Raw genomic sequence first — 23,110 nt, 5'->3', positions numbered from 1 at the left:
TTTTTAAAAACCAAATTCATATTTAAAATTTAAAACTTGAAGGAGTATCAATTGCAGTAATTTCTCATACAGTCATTGGGCAATAATAAAAATTCTATTGACTATATTTTTGGCAATTACTTGATATAATAGTGATTTTACCACGAGATCATGATTCTTCTTATTATATGTAATCTGGCCTTGGTTACTTTGCATGATCATTGGCATTTATGTAACAAATATGTGAGACATTAGGAAGTGTTATACTTTTTAAACCATCAGTGATATCATTCCAATATATACCCACTGGTTCCATACATTATTGGTGCTGTAAAATAGTCAGTTACCATGTTAAGAAGCACTGGCATTATTTGATGAAGATATTTTGAAATGTGTCCCTTTAAGGGGATATATTCACAGAGGTGTAATGGGGTTAACAAAAGGTTGCATTCTGGTTCACTTGCCCTATTGGCAGTGGTTTTCCAAACTTGAGTCTGCATAATAGTTACCTGGGAAACTGATTCAAATGCATAGTCCTAGATTTTGTGCTCAGAAAATCTCATTCAGTAGGCTAGTAATCTGCATGCAGCCTTTGATAAAGTCTGCAGAACATATTTTTTTAAAACATTGAATTAGTAAGACAGTGACATATGTGCCAGTCCCCACATTCTGGTGTTCCTCAGTGCTGCCTGAAATGGGAAGAACGGAGACCTTCCTAGCAATATATTGATAGTATTTCCTAGCAGTATATTGCTAGTATTTAAATATGCTCATTCTGTGGAATGAGACTTGTGCATCTCATCAAAATCTTACTTATTTGATTATTTTAGTTGGTTAAAAAATAAAATAGAAACCTTATTTTTTAATGGCTTAAAAGTTATGAGACTACCACCTAGGGCAACTTACTTAACCTCCTCTTTTTGAACTTTATGAAATCTATGGTAAAACAGTACTAACTTTGGTTTGTGTAATTCTTTATATAATGATTTCCAACATATAACATATATCTGCTCTACTTGCTCACTGGGGTTTGATGAGGGTAAAATAAAACCATAGACATGAAAGCATTTTGAGAAAAAAAGGTTCTCTTGATATGCAAGGCATTCTGTTTAGTGAGTCTGGACAGCTTGTTGTAAGTTCACTATGATTTTTTTAAAATTTATTTTTAAACCACTATACACTCTTATACCAGACCAGAAGCAGATAAATGAAGTTATATTAGCAAGTTGCTTCCTAGGACACTAAGCTTGAGCCTTCCTTAAGCTCATGTCTCACTTTTCACTCCTTGTTTTTTTCCAAAAATGTACTATCATAGGCCCAATCCAAATCATTGTTTGGGAGTGGGGGGCTCTTAGGAAGCTACCCAGGGAAAGAGGAATTAAAAGGAGATAGAGTGAAAAAAGAAATAGTATCTTGTAACTAAAAAAAGTGAATTTCTTTCTTACGTGTCACATTGAACTTAATCAAAATTGCATAAGAATTCCAAGAATGTTGAGGGTAAGGTTGTGACTTTAAAGAACAAAGCTCACTTGTATGCATATATTCCAGCATGTTTGTGGGGGAAAAATAGGCACATTAATGACACAATATACTCAGTCTTTTAAAAATCCTTTTAAATGATTGGTATAAAGAATGAGCAAAGTTCTGGTAATGGTTAAAATCCAGTAGGGTGTTGGAATTGTGACTGAGATGACAAGGCATCCGATCGTGCTCATGTGTGCTCATCATGTGCCCGAAATTTTGACTGCTATTCAGGTCAAGGCTTTGAGGGATTTTGACCTTATGAAACAGTAGCATGGCAAGAGATCAAAACATGAAAAAAATCAACTATGAGGGCTGCTCTGTTGCATTTCAGAGTCAGGTTTGGCTTGAATAATACCTGGACACAAGCTGAAGATGCTGAAGTTGATGAGAAGGCAGCCTAAGAAAATGGAAATACTTTCTGTTTCCAAAAGTTAAAAAGAATAATAACATTTGCTATGTGGATGCTTAAAATGGGAAAAGAGAGCAAATGAAATACACCTTGAATTGACTTATTTAAATACTCGAATGACCCTATATTTCCTCCAAACTTTTTAATAAACGTGCTCATTGAAATTTACTCAGCTATTTTTTTCCTAAATGCCGTGCCCCTGGTGGACATATTTATATTTTGATTGTAATTAGGGAATATGATAGTCAGAAATTCATTATAGTTAATACTTTAAATGATTTGAAATGTTATTTTTCGCATTTAACTGAAATCATGGTATACTATGGAAAGGGGATATTATTCATTTGCTTTATAATTTATTATGGTAATTTATGTTAGACTTGGCAGCATGAGTTTAGACATAAGAATATATCTATCTAGATAAGTCCAGAAGTTCTGTAGCCTTGTGATTTTTTTAAACAGAGTAAATTATCTTCTTTGCCAGAAATAAGGAACATTCTATGACTCGTGCAAGTTCATAGCTCTTATTCCCATTTTATCAATATTTTGCTATATTTCTAATGACCATTTTTGCAGTGTTCTGAACTATGAGCACAAATACCTTAAAGATAAAATTAATGTCCTCAGAATTCCCCTCCCCTTGAACATGAGCGTACATGTTTATGCTGTGTGTGTCTGTGTCTGTACTCATGGATTCCCAAATAAAGAAAGTGATTATTATGTATGGATATATCTGTTCTACATTATTTATGTCCTTCTGAGAGTTTTAAAACTCCTGCCAGACATGTAAGTAATGTAAAACATGGTTGAAGATAATAAGCTAGTGTTTTTCGTAATACCAGAAATGCAAATAGATGCAAAAGCATTAAGATGAAAATTTCTGTATTTGCCTTTCTTTTCAGAGTTCATTCTCATATTTTAGAGATCCCTGTTTTTACTCTCCATAAAATATTTTACATGCACATTCTGACTGTACCCATTCTCAAAGCATTATTTTGTAGACCTCTTGATACATGAAATGTAGTTACAATTGGTTTGCCTCTCATCTTTTTGCCAATGATTTTAATTAAAAATACTCTAAGGCCTTTCAGTTGACAACCCTTTTCAGTGGTTCCTGAAAGCTCTCCAAGTCTAATCAGTCTGCTGCCAATTAAAAAACAATTTTAATGGTTTTATAAAACCCATAATTAAAATAAAATTTCCTCATTTATTTTAGGTTTTTATCTTAGTTAATTCATGGACTAACTATCTTGAATTTTAGAGCATCTTTTGGTTAATTGCTTAGGTTAAAGGTTTTATTAGAAAATTTCCAAGTTATAGCTCAAATAACCTTGGGAATTAACTGTATTCTTTTGCTACCTTCAGCTAAAGTAGATGTTTGAGAACAGGCCTTGTGTGCATCAGTGCAACTGGTTTTATGTTGTAAATTCATTTATCGACAACAACATAAAATGTTGTAGGCACTGAAAATTTAAGAGACAAGAGCTGAATTAACTGTTGGAACCACTCATTCCTTATTTATAAAATGAAAAATTTGGTCTAGGAAGATCTCTGTAGTGTCTTTCCAATTCTAAATGTTTATGATGCGTTTCTCTTTTCTTGAAATTTTATATAAAACTCTGGAGTAATTAGTGAAGAGATTCCAACTATCTCCATTGTATAAATCTCAGGGTCAGCTGGAAGATGATAATAAAAATGAAATTCTCTTCCTATTAGAAGAAGACTGGCTTCTGAAATAGTTACATTTCACTCATCATGAGTATGTAATTAAAATACTATTAAGATAAAATACTCAGCATCTATATGATAAATCTATTGTTTATTGACAATAAATGAAATAACACAGCAAGAAAAATCCAAGTTTTTTCTGTATGCTTAATAATCTGCATCCCTAGTTAAAGAAAGTGTTCCATTACTTCCTGCCAGATGGTGTGTAGAGGAAGGTCAGGTGGATCAGAAAAAATAAATTTCATTGCTTCTTGAATTTTTGCAGATGTGACTAATTCACACAGTTGCTCAAATTCTGTGTTTAGTATGTATCCTGAAGCCAACATGTATCTCTTTTTTCTGACAATGTGTACCAAAGAGAATTTGAAGTGAGGGACAAAATACATAAAATTAAAGAGAGTTTTATGGAATAAACCTTCTTAACCATCATATAATATTATATTTCAAATAGGAGAATGACTTCTTTTATGATATCTTTTGAATATTGACTCTGTGCTTATGATTCTAATATCAGTATATATTCAATAAGTTATATTGCCTTAATATCAGTATCAAAACAGGGCAGTAATTGATATTACAGTTTAGTTACCAAGCCACTCTCATGAACTTGGGCACTCCTTGTATGCTACACCTAGCTGTGTTAATTCCTTGGCATTTGTTCATGAGATAGAACATTTTTTAGCCTTTTGATTAATAACCCAGCTTCCTTTGTGAGCACCTGATCTTTTACCCCAGTTTTCTCATAAAGTTCAACATATAAATCCTTTCTGTTGCTTAGAATTGTGAATCCTCACACCATCATTGCATATTTGTGCCTTGTGCTACCATGCCTGTGGAGATAGTTTTAAGCCTGGATATCAGTTATCAGCTAAAACTGTTGCTATGATTATGCAGTATGTTTTAAACTGTAGAACTGCAACCCCTCTATGCCCATTAAAAATCAGTGATCACTCTAAAGTTCTGTATGTATAAAGAACACAACGAGAAACTTCAATCCACACTTGTCAACCTGCCTGAAATTTTTACCTCTCATCTATAAAATGGGAATAAAGTTAGTACTTATTCTTAGGGCCATTGTGAGGTAACGATAGCCACCACTTACTAAGCTTTTACTGCAGATACTGTTTTGAGTATTTTAAATAAGATAAGGGATGCAAAGCACCTAGCATAATGCCTGGAATGTGCAGAGAGCTCCATGACTGGTAGCTTTTATTACAAGTATAAGTATTTTAATAATAATAAGATAAATTAGGTAACTAATTTTTTATAATTTGAATCTCTTTTAGTAAGTTTTTTTTTAAATGTTCAAATAGTATCTCACAATACCAGTAGAAATCTCTAACATCAAAACTTACAAAGTCAAGACTATTTAAATAATTAAGTGGTACAGTTAAGAATATGGGCCAAACTGAAAGAAAGATAACAGCACAAAGTTAATTTAAAATATAAGAACAGGGCTTCCCTGGTGGTGCAGTGCTTGAGAGTCCGCCTGCCAATGCAGGGGACACGGGTTCGTGCCCCGGTCCGGGAAGATCCCACATACCGCGGAGCGGCTGGGCCCGTGTGCCATGGCCGCTGAGCCTGCGCGTCCAGAGCCTGTGCTCCGCAACGGGAGAGGCCACAACAGTGAGAGGCCCACGTACTGCAAAAAAATAAAGTAAAAAATAAAATAAAATATAAGAACAGGTGGTAAATACAACTAGTTGCCCATGAGAAACTGGACACAGTGCTGGAAAAGAAATGTTTCCTTTCGTTATATGCTCTTTTACATTCTTTAAATATGCTTGAATGTACATGTAGCTCCTTTTCAAAATGTGCATTTTTAAACAAATGGAAGAGAAAATGGTAAGAAAGATTTTCATTGTTTGAAAATAGTATGTTTTTTCTAGACCTACCCAAATTATACAACCTTAATGCAAGAAGATGTTCACCCTAGAACTATCAAGATACTGGGCAAATGCTCTTCCAGGTTTTCTCACAATGGGAAAAATGTAAATTTTGGAAATTAACATATATCACTTTATAAGTAAAGAAGGTTCGGTTTAGAAAAATTCCTGAATTTTCTCTGGACTTTTTAGTGGTTATTACTAATATGTAGCAAGAGAGTACTTATTGTGTTCAAACATTATGTAATTTAATTCTTGCTTCCAGGACGGGGTACATATTTTGCGAGGCTCAGTGCAAAATGAATATGCAGGAATTCTTTACAAAAATTATTAAGAATTTCAAGAGGGTGACAGCAGAGCATGAAACCAAGAATGAGATCCTTTTGAGTGAGGGGACCTGGGTGACTACGTAAGTTGCACACCCATGAAGCAGGCCTTGTTTGCAACACCGTTGTGAGAGATGTATTATCGTTACTGTTTTACATATGAAGAAAAGAAATCAAAGCTCTGAGAGAGTAACCAGTCTTCCTTAAATGTTACAGGATGTGAGCTGTGGACCTGTTGTTTGAGAACTGTGGAGCCTGTCTCAGAGACCTCCACTTTAATCACTGTAAGGGGAACTAGCTTCCAAACCTAAAGACAAATAATTCTTTTCCATTTTTACTGGCTAGTTAACTGACAGATCAAGGGGCTAGTATTTAAAAACAAATCTATTTTGTTTTCTTGAAGACATTTACATGCAGTTATTTTCCATACTTGTATTTTTCATATGGAACTCACCTTGTCTCACAATTATTTGTGTGGTTGTCACCTTCACTACTATACTGTGAGATCTCTAAAAATAGAGATTCCATTGTATTTGTTCGTGGGTGTCCTGTAGTGACACATATTGAATAGATGTTAGAATTTAATTGAAACATTATGATTCAGCTGCTGAATAACTTATGCAGTTTTAGATTGCTTTAATTGAATATGATGTCCAAAGTCAGAAAATCTAGGTTTTGGAGCACCCGATTAAATCTAGTTCTAGCAAGTACCTGGCATTATAGAGCTTGGAAATAAGATTTATTAGAGTCATGATTATCAAGCTTCAGACCTTTAAGACTGTCAGGTGGAAACAATACTCACCTTACTCTTTGTTGTTTCAGGGTTCAAAATAAATTTTATTTATTGATTGATTCAGGCCACGCAGCACAGCTTGTGAGATCTTAGTTCCCAGACAAGGGATTGAACGCATGCTCCCTGCAGTGGAAGCACAGAGTCCTAACCGCTGGACCACCAGGGAATTCCCAAAACAAATTTTATATGAATGAAGTCATAATAATGCAGGCTTCCACTAGGTGTAAAGATCTTTGCCAATGGGAAAATTTGATTCCATACTCAGGAAGGAGTTGTCTGCTTCTGGCAGTAGTGAATCCTGTAGTAAGGAGGAGGTTATACTCAGTGACCTCCATAATCCCTTCCTGTCTATATTTTTAATGATTCTAACATATAATTAAGTGTTTACAGTCAATAACTAAAAGTGATGGGGAAATTTAGTACATGACCAATTGTTTTTTATTCTGGAGTAGGTTTTGAAAGTAATTATTAATTTGTTATATATAATGAATTATACCCTATATTTACAGGGTCAATGCACAGATGTATTTCTTATTTCTTAAGGAAATGAAGTAGTAGTTTCAAATACAGTATAGTGATGATTATAGTATAGAACAATTAGAGATCCACATCTGCTATTATTTTATTAAAAAATATTACTTTTTCTTTCTTACAAGGTTTGCTATATTCTTAAATGTCTTTTCATAGTATATAATGTTGCCATTTCTTTTTACCTTCCGTGGGCACACCTATCCAATTTCATAATAAGTATCAGTTAGAAGATATTATAACATTTTAGAAATTAATTTCACAGCCAAATATTCAGTAGCACAAATATTCCATAACATTAGATATAACTGCAAAAAAAAGCTTTGTATTTTCAGAATCTCTGCATTCTGGTGCCTGCACATATAAAAGCAGAAATTTTCCACCTGAACAATATTTTCTTCAAGCCCTGATTGTATGCAAAAACAATTTGCCCATGGTTAAAAAAAATGTTACTCTGAAAAAATTAAATGCTCTTGGAATCCTACTTAAAAACTCTGTGTTCCTTTTGGTTAAAGGTAGAATTAATTTTATCATGTAATTGTCATTTTGTGTTGAGTTCAGTTAGGTTTGAGGTTATATCTTAAGCATTTTTAAAAACTATGTTACCTTCTGCTTTCATTTTGGCATAACTTGTCGATGGACTATATAATTATAGTTTGAAGCTCAGTGCTTGATTCTGAATAATGAATCTATGGAGATCTTAGAGAAGATAAAACCTGTGCTTGACACATGTAGAAACTTGATATCTCTTAATGTCTTTTTTTTTTTTAACTATTTAGGCTACCTAAATGGAAGTCCCTAAGGCCTTGGCATATGTAAAGATGTGGCTTGCACAAAGGGTAGCACCTTCAAAATGTATTTGTCAAAAGCAATTTTTACATAAGACACCATGACAAAGGATTTCATTACTACATGTCAATTCCTATTTGGAAGCTGAAATCAGAAGATCATGAGGCTTCCCTGCTTTCTTCCCATTGAGGGAATCGGTCATCATGTGTGAGGCAGGGAGGTTCCCTCAAACCTCTTTCTTATCTCTTGGCAAATTCAGGAAAATCAGTAAAACTAATCTTGGTCCCAACCAGATCCTTGACTATGTGTATATTTAGTATGTATAAGTGGATCCAAAGCAGGCCTGTTTTGGTCTCCATGGAAATAGATCTTCCGAAAAATTTGGCTTACTGGAAGAGTAATGATTAACATCACAAGAGGTAACATTTTAGTCTTAATAACTGGAGGACTGTGAGACAGAATTGGTGGTTAAGGCAAGAGGATGTCTCACCGTTTTGTGACTTGTCTGTCTGGTAATGCCTGTGTACTGAGGGAATGGCCTCTCACGACTTGGGTCACAAATCGTATCATTTCAAAGAGTGATGATCTATGTCTAAAAAAAAAATCTTTGTAAAGTCTGAACACAAAGTTAGTGTGATTCTAAACCAAGAAGAATTGAATGCTAACTTTGGATACTCAAATATTTTAACAGATTGACTAATTTAAATCAAACAAGTGTAGCGTGCTTTTTAACATTCGAATAATATTCAGCTTAAATGTATTTCTGGACTAATAGGCATTTTATATTAATCTTTTATTGTACTTTTACAGGGCATATCACTTATTTGATTAAAAAGTCATTTATTACACAGTCCAAAGAATTTTGTCTAAAAATTTATAGACTCTAAATAATTATATTTATGAAAACCAAAGATGCATTCAGTGCACTATTTAATAAACATATACAATGTTCCAGGCAATGGAATTAGTGCTGGCATACCTGAGCAAAATTTACATTAGTGTTGTAAATACTTTAAACAGCATGTCTAATTAAATGACAGAATGACACCCTAAGTTTTCCTCCTTTGCCCCACTTATTTCCCATAGCTTGACCAATAAATTGAAGAGGCGCTAGTTTACTTTTGGTTTTGAGATTACTTTCCTCTGTGGTTTCAGTCAACATAACTTAAGTCAGATAAAACAATTTGATTTGGGTTCAATATGGTGCTATTTTGATCTGAAGGTCAATTTACTAACAAATAGGAACAGTTTCTCATTATTTTCCTTCACCACTCCAAGCAGTCTTTGCTGAAGTCTTTCAAGCAGTGTGTGACCTCTGTTTCAATACTTCTTGCAGATTTCACAGGCTGTCACCACCACTCAGCCATCACTAACACAGACAACTGTAATGGAAACGGTAACTATGGTGACCACGAGGGAACAAATCCTCATAAAGCATGCCCAAGAGGAACTCCCACCACCACCTCCCCAAAAGAAGAGGCAGATTATTGTGGATTCCGAAATTAGGAAAAGGTGAGAAGCTTTTGCTCATGGCTTTATCCTCAAACGAAGAGTAATTGTTAAGCAGGAAAACTCATTTACAGCTATTTTGATGGCAGTGTTTTTACCTAAACAATATTTCCGGAAGCCTCGGGTGCCTATAATGTCAGTTAAGTTAGTGAGACAAATTATGAAGTAAGTTTTAAAATTTCCCCCAAGCAATCCCTATCCCAACAAAAACAGAATGCTTAATGGAAATACTATTTTCTGGATTGAAAGAAGAAACCACAAGTGATGGATGCCTTTTATCCTGAAAGTTTCCTTTTTTCTTATCAAGAGCCTGCTTGTTCAGTGCCTACTTTTGCATTAAATGCCTTTTTCCAGTAATGGAAAGGACATTTTCATGAAGAAGAAGTACACCTATAATAGACACAATCCATTCTGTTAGTTTACGAGAACATAATGTCTCAATCTGCATGTCCTATATCAGGAGTAATTACAGAACAGATTTCCTGTTCTTTGATATTTATAAAGTCTTATCTTGAAGGTGTTAGAATTTTTAACTGAGCTTTTCGTGGATATTCTCAACTAGACATTGTAGATAAGTTAGGTATTATGTAAATCAGTAGATATATTAAACTGATGGGAATAAAATTTCATAAATGCAAAAGCCAGCATGAAAATCATAAAAATGGTACAATTTCCTTTTCATGCCAATTATTATAATTCTAAGATTAAGAAAGAACATTAAAACCTGCCTTAATGTTTCTAAGCAGCATGTGTTTGGGAGCACATGGAACATTTGACATTAGAATTCGTGTATACAAGGGTAGGGAAGCATGAGAAGAACATATACCCAAAAATAGCGTGTCAGATGTTTTAGGCAAAGGAAGAAACACCTAGAAAAGTTTTCAAGTACACCATTTAGGACTTTCAATACTTCCCTGTTAATCCGTGACTTTTAACCTACTTTCATAATTCCACCGTAGACCACGGGGCTTTTCTCCACAGTTGGAGCTCCTTGGCTGAGTGAACCCTCTCATTCAGGGCTCAGCAAACTGAAGCCTGCAGGCTCAATCCAGCCTGCTGCCAGTTTTTGTAGGGCTCATGAGCTGAGAACTGTTTTTTACATTTTTAAGTGGTTGAAAATAATCAAAAGAAGAATATTTCATGACATGTGAAAATTTCTGAAATTCAAAGGTCAGTGTGCACAAATAAGGTTTTATCAAAACAAAGTCAGACTCATTCATCTATGCATCATCCTTGGTTGCTTTCACATCAGAAAGGCAGGGTTGGGTAGTTGTCACAGAGACTATATGACCTACAAACCCCCAAATATTTACTATCTGGCCATTTACAAGAAAAGTTTACTGAGCCTTGTTCCGGTCAAATGGTTCTCAGAATCTTTGAATATTGGCATTCTATTTGGGGCAGAAACTTCCAAGAACTCTACTCATTATAGTGGTTGAAATTTTAACATTCATTGATGGAGAAAGAATGTGACAGCAAAAATAAATCAGTAAAGCTCTTAATGAATTTGCTTTTTATTAATCCTAAGAGCATGGCGATTAATTTGATGCCTTGTTAAATATATGTCTACAGACAATGCCTAGTGGGCACATGGAGTTATGGATCCTTTGCAACAACCTAACAGCTCTCCAACAAGTTTCCAAGCAGAGCAATATGGAGACCTAGTTGATCTACCCCCTAATATGTTCGGGACCCTTCTAATACAGATATTAACAGAGCAACTTGATTCCTATCAATCTCTGTCTTCAAAAGCTTATTCTTGGCTCCTGTTTGGAGAATGTATTTGGTTAGGAAAAATGTGTTCTGAGTACTTTTTTGTTTTCAAGAAAGTGTGACTAGTGGTGAAATATTTTATCTCCTAAATTCTGTTTGTATCATATGCTCTCAGCAGTTTTTGTAAGTGCTTGGAAGCATGTTCAATTGGGAACATAAAGAATATATTACTTAAGTAAAAGCTAACACTTATTGAGGATTTTATTATGCACTCAGCAGTAGATTAAGTGCTTTGTCTGCATAGCTCATTTATTCTTCCCACTAACCCTCCCAAATAGGTATGGCTATTATTACTATTACACACAGCTTCAGAGTGCCTGAGCCAGGATTTCAGCTGAGGTAACCTGACTACAGAACCTGGACTGTGTAGGAACATGTTTCTTTTGTAGATAAATGACAAAGGTGATCTTATGTCTTGGTTTGCCTGAATCATCCCACATTACACCTTTTGTCCCAGCATAATTATATAAAGCACCAACTTTCACTCTCAGATGTATCCTGATTTGGACAGTAGGGTAACATGGACACTCTGTGCAAGACTCTATATTGATAAGTTTAGACTGAACAAAGAGAGGAAATGAGAAAACATTTAGGAACAATTAAATTCAGTAAGTGATCATTGTCTGCAGGATGGAATTTGGTTAAAATACTATAATGGTTCCAGAGGCATCATGCAAACATGACTGAAAACATCATGGTGGCTAGTGATTCTCTCTTGTCCCAGGTGAGAACTACTAGTGTTTAACTGTCAAGACTGTAGTCTTGGCAATCTATTGGGTGCTGATTTTTAAAAAATGATCCCTTTTTTCAGCTTCTTTGACACACTACTGGTTCTACTCCTACTACTCTTTATCTGACTTGCTTTCTTCCTTTTGCCTAAGTCCTATGGTGCTATCTTATAAATTCAAATCTTTTTTGCCCTTCTGACTTCTTTATCTGAATTATCTCCTCTCATTGATTCAAGTCTGGCTCTAAATGTGTGACTCCCAAATTTCATAGCTCTATATCTGACTCCCTCAAATTTCACTTTTATGTCTCTAAATCTATGATCTGCATCCAGGCAGTGCTTCAATTTTTATTTTCATCAAATGCAAACATTTGTTGCCTCCAATTACCCACACCTAGTTACTCAGACATTGCACACGTATTTTAGTTATTATAACTCATTGACTGTGTGGCTAAAGAAGTAGCAAATATTGGAAAAGTCATTGTCTTTGGAATCAGAATTACTCAGGTTTGAAATCTGCCTGTTTTAATTACTAGCTTATGATCCCAGGCAAATTACCTAATATCTGTGCCTCAGATTCAATATCCTCACTTTATTGAGCACTGAGGATTAAGTAAGAAGCATTTAATACAGTTGCCTGTAAGGTAGTTAGAATTCAGTAAATGCAGTAGCTGTTGTTCTTGTTTGCTTATGTGGATGTGATAGAGGCAGAGGCAGTGGTGGAAGTGGTGGTGGTGACTGAGGTGTTGATGACAGTGAAGGTGATGGTTGGTGGAGAAAGTAGAGATGGTGCTCATGGACTATTGGTGAAAAAAATTCCATAGTAAGCATCCTCTCAAGCTTACCAAATGTAACAAAAAATTGCCTTTTCATCTTCCTCTTCAAAACAGAATTTACCACCTGACTTCTCCATTTGTATCAGTTTCTCTTTCCTTTCTCCTTATTTATTATTATTGTTACACTATATTACTGGGCAAGTGTCATCATTTTCCGGTCATTCTAACTGCCAGCGCCATACTCTAAGCCATATACCTCCCTGGGGCCAGACTTGCCCACCCCCCTTTCTGATCAATCTGCCTTAATATATCTAAAATTGCTTTTATGCTGACCCTCCAGACTTGAGATCCCCATAACTCCAGTTGTCCCCATAGTAAAACACAAACCCCTTCTTGTGGTATAAAATATTTTTCTCCCACCAGTTTTTTGTGTAGCTTCCCCGAAATCTTTCCACTTCATCCAGTACATTACATTCCTTTTTTGCTCTATGCCTCAATGTCACCCACATATATTTTTCTCATCACCAATCACAACAAAGGAATCCTGTTATCAGATTTTTTATATTTTACTTAGATTCCATATATAGCATCATGCATACAATAAATAATCAATAAATATTTGTTGAAAGAATAATAGAGTTCAATTAATTGTGATAACTAAAATTTTATTTTTCAGTAGCATTTAAGAATTCCATCTACTTCTTCATGGAATTGTTTTTAATAATAAACAAATGAACATTCTGATAATCTTTAATATTCTAATTTTACCCATTAGGATATCATCATTTGTTCAAAACTATTAAGGGATTTAAAATTCAGTTTTGTACCACACTATAATTTCTTAATTATCTAAGGTACATTTAGTTGATTCCTTAATAATGATACAATTTCTACATTTGTAATATTTACTGCATAAATTGTCCTCCTTACACTAAGATATACGAAAGTCCTTGATGACCTTGGGTCACAAGGTAATTATTTCTAATAGTAAATTATCCCTGCAGTTCAGTGATAATATTTTACATATAGGTAATTATCAGAGTATGGAACTCAGAATAGGTTAAAACTAGATCTATTATATAGTAAATTGGGATTTATCGAGGAGATTAGTTACTAATCATATAGCAGTTATTTAAAGAGACTTTTCACAAAAGCGTTCATTTACATTTTTGTATCAGCCAGGTGAAAACAATGGCAAATTGAATTGTTTTTTAAGTAAATGCTATCTCAATAAGGATAATGTTTTTCAGCTATGGTGTTAATAAATGAGTATCTTTGACCTCAAGGGAAGTAGAGAGATGTCTCGAAATACCTAAATTCACCGAGTCTCTTTATCTTCTTCTAGGTAAGCAGACAGTCTTAAGTTTGCTTTTTCTCTCTGTCCCACATGCTTACTAAATGGTGGAATAAATGAGCTAGACAATTATGTACCTGCATAATTATTTTGTTTTCTATTTTTCAGCTTAATTGTGTTTTTTTCCCTTTTTTTAATGTCTGCTGCCTGAATGATGTTAATTTATGTCACGTCCTTGGAAGGAAGTTAGATAAGACCTGTCTTTTTGCCATTTTATGAGATTAATGCATAAGCTATTTTTGTTTTAGATATTTATTTTAACTTTGATTCCCAAACTATAATCTGGAAGTTGTAAACTAAAACATTTTAACTTATGCAGAGAATCTAATTAGATGATTAATGTGTCTAAGAGCTAATTTTTTATTTTCTATATGATAAATTGACCCTAAAATACTTGGGATGTTGGACTCAGTAATAATATTTTTTTTTTCCATTGGCACTGCCCAGTAAAATAAAACTTTGCTCCTTTTATCTAAGGAAACTAGACTCCAGACCCGTTCATGGTTACAGGTTAATTGAGGTCCAGAAAGGTTAAGCAACTTGCTTTCAGTTGCAAAATAAGGACTAGTGATGAGTCTCCTAATTTCCATTTCAGTGCTAACAGTTGCAATGTCCTACCTCTTTTTATGTATTAGAGTCAAATGACCTTGGTCATAAACTCAAATTTCAGTTTAGAAACTATTTTTGGTGAATAATAGAAACCTTACATACCATCTTCAGATGTTCCGAAAAGATAACTATCCATTTAAGGTTCTTAAAGCTAATTTGTCATATAAGTCAACAGTAAGTCAATAAATGTTTTGAAGAATGTAAGAATGTTAATTCTAGAGACATGCTAAGTGGCCAGAGAACACTTAGAGCAGTGATACTCATAGTGCAGTGCATGAAACAGCAGCATCACTTGGGGACTTGTTAGAAATGCAGACTTGGAGGACGCTCCCCAAACTTGCTGAATCAGAAACTCTGCAGGTGGGCCCAGGAATCCTTTACAAGCTCTCCAGGTCATTGTTGATAAGCCTTAAAGTTTGAGAACCCTTGACCAAGAACAGCGGTTCTCATACCTTAGCATGTATCAGAATCGTCTGGAGGCCTTGTTAAAAGGCAGTTTACTGGTCCCCACCAGAGTTTTTGATTCAGTAGGTCTGGGGCAGTGCCTGAGAATCTTAATATCTAATGAGTTCCCAGGCGATGCTGATGTTGCTAGTTCAGGGCCCACATTTTGTAAATCAGTGCACTAGAGCATCATCTTAGTTTCATCCTGACTCTTGCTTCTTATTTCCTCAAACCAGCCCCAATGATAGGAACCATTTACTCCAGACTAGGCTAAGTGATACTACATAAGATGCCACACAAGATGATGTCCCTTCTTATGACCCCTCTAGTGCTATATGTTAAAATGACCTTTTCATATGCCTGTTTCACCCCCTAGACTCAAAGCTTGCCAGGGCCAGGGTCCATATCTTACTCCCAACCTGTTACGGGACCTTCTGATTTGGGGATGCCCAATACATGTTCCAAGTTGAAATGCACTATAATGGGAACTGGTCCTGTAAGATGCTACACATAGCTATGGATGTCTAGCTATAGCAGTTGTATGAAAATGTACTCTTCCAGAATGTGAGGCACAAAAAGATGCCAGCCAAGAGGAAGATAGAGCTATATTCCTGGAACCATGACATACAGTTTTTGTTTGTTCCGTGAGTGAAGAAAATGGTAGTCACAATTATTCACCTAAAAGAAGAAGCACGGTTGAATGCAAAAAAGAGTTGATTTTCAATCAGAAGATGTGAACTACCACTATTTCCTTACTTCTGATTGTTTCCTTTACCCTCTCATACTCTACATGAAATGCTGAAACTGCTCTCAGCAAGGTCACCAGAGAACTCCTTAATTGTCAGCTCCAAAGGTCGCTCTTCAGTTTATCCTTCCTGAACTTTGTGCTGTGCTTGACAGTGGTAATTAGTTCTTTCTTGAAATTTTCCTCTTTCTCAGTTTCTGGGATATTGTTCTCCCCTGTTTCTTTTCTCCTCTTTGCTTTCCCACTATGTATTCCCATTCTCCTCTTCCTATCCCTTTCATGTTGGTCTCCAAAAGACTCACATTTTGGCTTTATTTTCTTTTTATGATACTTTCTTTTCCAGGGTGATATCATTTATAATCCTGCTTTTATCACACATCTATACCTGCTGTTTTCCAAATTAACATCTCTAGCTTAACCTCCTTCCCGATGCTCATACCTGTAACATCCAAATGTTTTTTGGGCATTTCCACCTGGACTTCTTATAGAAATCACAAATGAAGTTCTGCAGTTTAGACTACTCATCTTTAGAGACTGTCTTTCACATCATAGTTCCTAAAAACAGCACCTTCTGGACTGGTGCAGTGTACAACCTGTGCAGCCACTCACAGTGGTCATGATATCTGCCACCTCCCTAAGTCCGTTCAGTTCTCTTTAGTGTATTTGTTCCTTTACATCCAGGCTGCCTTCCCCCTAGTTAAGTCTCTGATAGTTTTCTGCATGAAATTATTAACTGATTTCTGTGCCTCTACGCTCACCCTTCTTATCCATACTGTTCACAGCCTCCTGAGATATATCTTAAAAGGTAGTTTTAATTAGATCATTCCTCTGCCCATGGTTCTTGAAATGCATAGCACAGGAATTCCTTTCTGATCTTTGACTGCCTGACTCTCCAGCTTCTCTCCCTTCTCCCCTACCCATTTTCTTATATGCCAGTGCTACTCAAAATAGTCTGCAAACTGTTTATTACCAGTACACAGTGAGATGAAGAGCTGAAGCCAGAATATAAATCAATGCACCGCTTCCTTTGTCAAGAAAGTTTTGCAATTAAAAAGAAATCAGATGAAATCATATGCTTCGTGACTATTTATGCTCTAGTGACTTTTCTTGTCACAGGCTACTAACAGATAGTTCACAGACTGGCCACAAACTGCATTTCAAATGGCACTGCCCTCTGCTCAGGTTTAATGAACCACCCTCTGCTCTCCAAATGCTCTGTATTCCCTCAGACTTCTGTTTCTTTGTACCTACTGTTCTCTCTATTGAAGATTCCCTTTTCCTTACTTTCCCTTTTCCAGCTGCCACATTCCTTTTCCCCAACTAACTACCTTCTCTTTCTGGGAACCTAACCTCCCAGACATTTCTCAGCTTTGACAATCCTTCCATTAAAACACTTGCAGAATTTTATTGTAATGATCTTGTTTTTGCATATTTGTATCTCCAGTAAACTCCTTGAGGGCAGGAGCCATTTATTTGCAACTCTAGACCGACAGCACTTAACCCAGAAGTTAGCCCATTGGAGGTATTCAGTAAATATTCATGGCATATCAGATGGGTGTTTGTCAGTCTTGTCAGGAAAACAGAAACCACTCTAGGTGTTTCAGAGAGAGAAATAATACAGGGAATTGTTGAAGGAGGTGATGAAAAGCTGGGAAGCAGCACAGAGGGACAGTGAGGCAACTCAACGTACAAGCAGCATCAAGAGGCTGCTCATTTCCCTAGAGATAGAGGAACACTGCAGGGGGGATGGTACCAGAGTCCCAAAGTTGGGGCCTTCAAACAGGGACTAGCAGTGTTAGGACTGCCAGGCAAGAGATTGGACCTGGGGAGGGAGGGACCATCCAGAGGAAACTGAAGCCACAGTGGAGATGAAGCTGCTCTAGAAATGTCAGCAAAAGTTGAGTGTGAAGGAACTTGGCTTTTCTCTTCCTTCCATCTTTCGGTATTCTGCCAGTGCCTCTAATCACAAGCCAGGGGGAAAGCGATGGCAGAAAATGTATATATTCCTCTGGTACAGAGAGGACAAGAGAAACATGAAGAATGGATCTGAAAGAGCAGATGGCCCTGTGACTGCACAGAGATGGATTCTGGCCTTGCATCTTCCACTCATCACCTATGTGACTAAAGCAAGTAACTTAATCTCACTCAGAATCTATTTCTTCACCTCCGAAATGGAATTTATATGACTTTCCTTGTTGGCCCTCACACTGGAAATTTTACTGTATGTGTCTCTCTTGATGACTATTTAGGCAAAAATATACACCCTCTCCCCAGGAGAAAGTTGAGTTCCCAATTATTAATTTAGAACAGGTATCTTCCCATTACCACATTTGTGTTATAAGAGAAACTATTCTTATTCTAACATTTTCTGAGAATATTCTTATTCTGATGTCTTCCCTAGTCAGCAACCTGTATCTCTATGAATCAATACACATCATTTCATCACAGGCAAGTACAATGATGTCTTGCTCCTATGGACTGAATTGTGCCCCACTTCCCCAATATTCATGTCTTGAAGCCCTTACCCCAATTTGATGTTACTTGGAAATGGGGTATTTGGGGAATAACTAGGTTTAGAAGAGGTTTTGAGGGTGGGGCCTTCATGATGAGATTAGTGCCATTATAAGAAGAGGCGCCAGAGAGCTTGTTCTCTCTCCTCCTTCCTATGTGAGCGTACATTGATAAGGCAGCCATGTACAAGCCAGGAAGAGAGGTCTCACCAGAAAGTAACCATGCTGACACCTTGATCTTGAACTTCTGGCTTCCAGAACGATGAGAAAATAAATTTATATTGTTTAAGCCAGTAGTCCCCAACCTTTTTGGTACCAGAGACCAGTTTCATGGAAGACAGTTTTTCCATGGGATGGGGTGAGGCAGGGGGATGGTTCAGGTGGTAATGCGAGCCATGGGGAGTGATGGGGAGCAGCAGATGAAGCTTTGCTCACTTGCTGCTCACCTCCTGCTGTGCGGCCCAGTTCCTAACAGGCCACAACCGGTACTGGTCTGCGGCCCAGGGGTTGGGGACCCCTGGTTTAAACCACCCATCTATAGTGTTTTGTTACATCAGCCTGAGCTAAGACACTGGCTTTGTAGGGCCATGCATTTTGCTTTGGGTTTTAACTAAACTTCATAGAGATGCTCACTAGAAGAAGTAAATGAATGGAAACAACTCATGATGCTGGGGAAGTGGCAGTGGGACAGTGAGTACACATCAGATTTAAATGGTATTCTGCATTGTACCAGATAGTTTCTAAACCTTGACTGGAAGTTATTTAAACTTCAAAGACCCATGAGATAAAAGCATGTTGAAGTCCTTTAAACTCAGTGAGCTTGCACACTGAGGGTATTTAAAGTTTAATTTGCTTCCCACAAGGTCCAAGGCACCACTCAGTGTATGGAGGGGTTCTTTGAACAGTCCTGTAGTCAGTATGAGTCCACAGTATTTCAAGAATGTAGTGACAGCAACATTAGTTTTCTTGCTAATTTTCATATTCATTCAACAATATCTAATGGATCACTATGATGTGCAGAGCACTCCAGTTGCTATGACCAAGAACCATATTTAGTCCTTCCCTCAGGAAGCTTGCATTCTAGTAGTATAAACTATGTCATGAAGAAGTACCAATAAAATGTTAGAAAAGTCATAAGGAAGAAAGGATCACTTCCAGTCCTGCTTGACAGTTGAGCATGGAAAGCTCATGGAGACATTAGCATCTGAGTAGACTGTTAAAGGATAGGGGCCTATTGGACTCAAGATTAGGGAAAAGGACGATGCAGATACAGGCTGTATACAAGTGGCATTTACACAGGGTTGTGGGTGTTTGTTTGCTTAGAGCAGAAATATGCAGTATTGGAAAGAGAGAAGTAAGGGATGAGGTTGAAAAGGTAGGTTGAGTTCATTGTGGGAAAAAAAAGAAAGGTACTCAATGCCAGACTAAGGAACTTTAATCTGGTTATAGAGAGCCAAGGCATAGTTTTGAAAGAGAGCCAAGCAATATGGCGACTGTGAACCACACATTTGGACCCACCTATGTGTTGCGAGAGATAGACCATCTTAACTTTATAGAGCAGGGAGGTAGTCAGCAATTTTTTTCTCTAAAGAGGCAGACGGTCCCTATTTTAGGCTTGTGCACCACATAGTTTCTTTTGCAAGTGCTCAATTCTGCTGCTGTAGGGAAAAAGCAACCATAAACAATATGTAAATGACGAGTGTGGATGTGTTCCAATAAAACTTTATTTACAAAAACTAGTGGCAAGCCAGATTTGTCCCGTGAGCCATAGTTTGCCTATTCCTGCAATAAAGGGTGAAATAGATGAGATTATTTTGCTGTTGATGATTCTTATGTATTTGCCTTTTTGTCTTTGTTACAGCTTTCTTTGCAGTTTTCATTCTGGTGATTACAAGAATGGCTTTTACTTTACCAGTCCTTAACAAAACACTAAGATGAATAGATCCACTCTCAAATGAGAAAGTGAGAGGTGGCCCAGGGGCTGGCTTAAAGCCAGCAGGAAATAGTCACGGAAGGCACTAATCACAGTAGCTAACATGTATGATTTCTACCATATGTCAAGAACTCATCTAAATATTTTGCACGTTAACACACTTAACCATTAAAAGAGCATTATAAAGTAGTTTTTTATTGTCACTCTTTGCCAATGGGAACAATGAGGCACAGAGAGGTGAGGTGACTTGTTCAAGGTCACAAACTTTACAGGAAGCAGTGCAGTCAGGGTTTGAACCCAGACATCTAGCACAGGATGCTGCATTCTTTTTTTTTCTAATTTTCATTGAAATATAGTTGATTTACAATGTTGTGTTAGTTTCAAGTGTACAGCAAAGTGATTCAGTTTTATATATATATATATATATATTCTTTTTTTTACATTCTCTTCCATTATAGGTTATTACAGGATATTGAATATAGTTTGCTGTGCTATACAGTAGGTCCTTGTTGGGTTGGTTATCTATTTTATATATAGTAGTGTGTATATTTTAATCCCAAACTCCTAATTTAATCCTTCCTCCCCCTTTGATAACTGTAAGTTTGTTTTCTATGTCTGTGAGTCTATTTCTGTTTTATAAATAGGTTCATTTGTACCATTTTGTAGATTTCGTATATAAGCGATATCATATGATATTTGTGTTTCTCTGTCCGGATTACTTCACTTAGTATGATAATCTGTAGGTCCATCCATGTTGCTGCAAATGACATTATTTCATTCTTTTTTATGGCTGAGTAATACTCCGTTATATTTATATTACAACATCTTCTTTACCCATTCATGTCGATGGGCATTTAGGTTGCTTCCATATCCTGCCTATTGTGCATAGTGCTGCTATGAACATTGGGGTGCATGTATCTTTTCGAATTATGTTTTCCTCTGGGTATATGCCCAGGAGTGAGATTGCTGGATCTTGTGGTAGCTCTACTTTTAGTTTTTTAGGGAACTTCCATACTGTTTTCCATAGTGGCTGCACAAATTTACATTCCTACCAGCAGTGTAGGAGGACTCCTTTTTCTCCACACCCTCTCCACAGGATGCTGCATTCTTGAACTCTATGTCATGTTATCTATAATGAGAAACTAAAGGTAATTTCATCAAATTATTTAGCTGAAAATAAAAGATTGACTGAGACTGTTTACTACTTTACTGAGGTCTGTCTGTGGAAATGGTGCACTTACCCTACATTATGGCTGTTCTACCTTCTAAGTCTCATAGACTCTATGGTACCACTGGAGCATTTGGCTATATCTTTAAATACAGAGATCTTTATCAGTGAAAAAGATTTTTCCTTCAAAGTTAGGTATCTTTTTCAGTATCAACGCATAAATGGAGTCCCATATAATTGAACTGTTTTTCCAGGTGTAGGACTTCTAGTGCTAACCATGGTCTTAACCTTATTATCTGTCATAACCTTTGCCATCTATGCTTAATCAGTTCTAACATCAGAAAACACATCAGCTGATTGGAAATTTGGGGACTTTAGGAAATTAAGGAAGACTGCAAAGTAAAAATAAACTGGGAAAAAGTAATTATTTCATAATGCCATGAGGGTATGAATTCTGCAACTAAATATCATAGTTTAGGTTAATAAAAATGTTCAGAGTTAATGTCCTAGTGTTAGAGACTCCAGTCAAATTCTGGCATAATCCAAAACAGCACAGTAGTAACCACCAGACTGTACTGTATAGCAACAAACAGGAAGTTCATGTTGACTTTTCCTTAATATTTAAAAAAAAATGGTTTCTCTTTCATTTGGAACAAAGGAATATAAGTGTAGTGTAGTGGAAATCTTTGGATTCAGACATACCTGGTTTTGAATCTTAACTTCATATTTCACTGTGTGTTGAAAGTAAAGGTTTCTGAAGCTCTCTGTTCTTGATATAGCTATGAAGATGAAGATTATAATAAATAGCCTACACAGTTATCATGGGGGATGAATTAATTTTTTCTTTGTGAAAGCATGTGACAGGAACAAGATGCTTAAAATGCTGTTTTTTCCTGTGAATTTGATTGAATGTTAAATTAACATTTTAAAAACTTAATCTTGGTACAGGAATGTATTTATAGGCAGATTTATAGAACACAAGTGTCTACATATTTATTAACGTTCAAAAGAATAGGTAAGATTAATGAACTGGGAAAAAAATCCTGAGTTATGAAGTCCAGAAAATGCTACTGTATTATTTGGATTAAGTGTTTCTCCCCAATTTGAAGACATTTTCTCAAGGGAATCTGTATTATGACTTCAAGATACTTTTGTGTATATGTTTAAATGCCTTCCTCACATGTTCCTTTTACACCATTTTATCTATATCTTTGGACATTTTATGTTTCTCTGTAAGAGAACTCGCATGAAAAATCCATTTGTCACCATGTTATCATTATGTAGATAAGAAAATATAAGAGAAGCCAAATTCAAGTCCAGACAAGCTGTGAAAGGGAATGTGCACCCTCTAGTGCCCACATTTATTTCTCACAAGAGCATATACAGCTTTGCTTTTTGTTTTCATCAATTTTAAATAAACATCAAATTTGATTTTAAAATAAATGGCTCAGGGTTTTCAACTTGAGCATATTACATTGTATGATTATAGATGTATTATTATGACAAGATTTCATCTATCACTTAAAAGAATATTTCCATTAACCTGTGTTAAGATGATTTTCTTGCACAGAACTGTGTTTCAAAGGGACTTTGATTTTAC

The 23,110-nt window shown here is 36.1% G+C and overlaps 1 protein-coding gene across 1 annotated transcript in view; it reads left to right on the top strand.

Moving 5' to 3' along the window:
- Positions 1-23,110, top strand: part of DMD (dystrophin) — a 2,107,962-nt gene that overhangs the window by 644,707 nt on the left and 1,440,145 nt on the right. Inside the window, exon 17 of the mRNA XM_029240038.1 lies at positions 9,299-9,474. Coding sequence (XP_029095871.1) covers positions 9,299-9,474 — 176 coding nt within the window. The remainder of the gene's footprint in view (positions 1-9,298; positions 9,475-23,110) is intronic.

This window comes from Monodon monoceros, unplaced genomic scaffold (assembly GCF_005190385.1).
Source record: "Monodon monoceros isolate NGI ecotype Baffin Bay Population unplaced genomic scaffold, NGI_Narwhal_1 Super_Scaffold_22, whole genome shotgun sequence".
NCBI lineage: Eukaryota > Metazoa > Chordata > Mammalia > Artiodactyla > Monodontidae > Monodon > Monodon monoceros.
The sequence above is the reverse complement of the archived record's forward strand: the minus strand, read 5'-3'. Positions and strand labels throughout refer to the sequence as shown.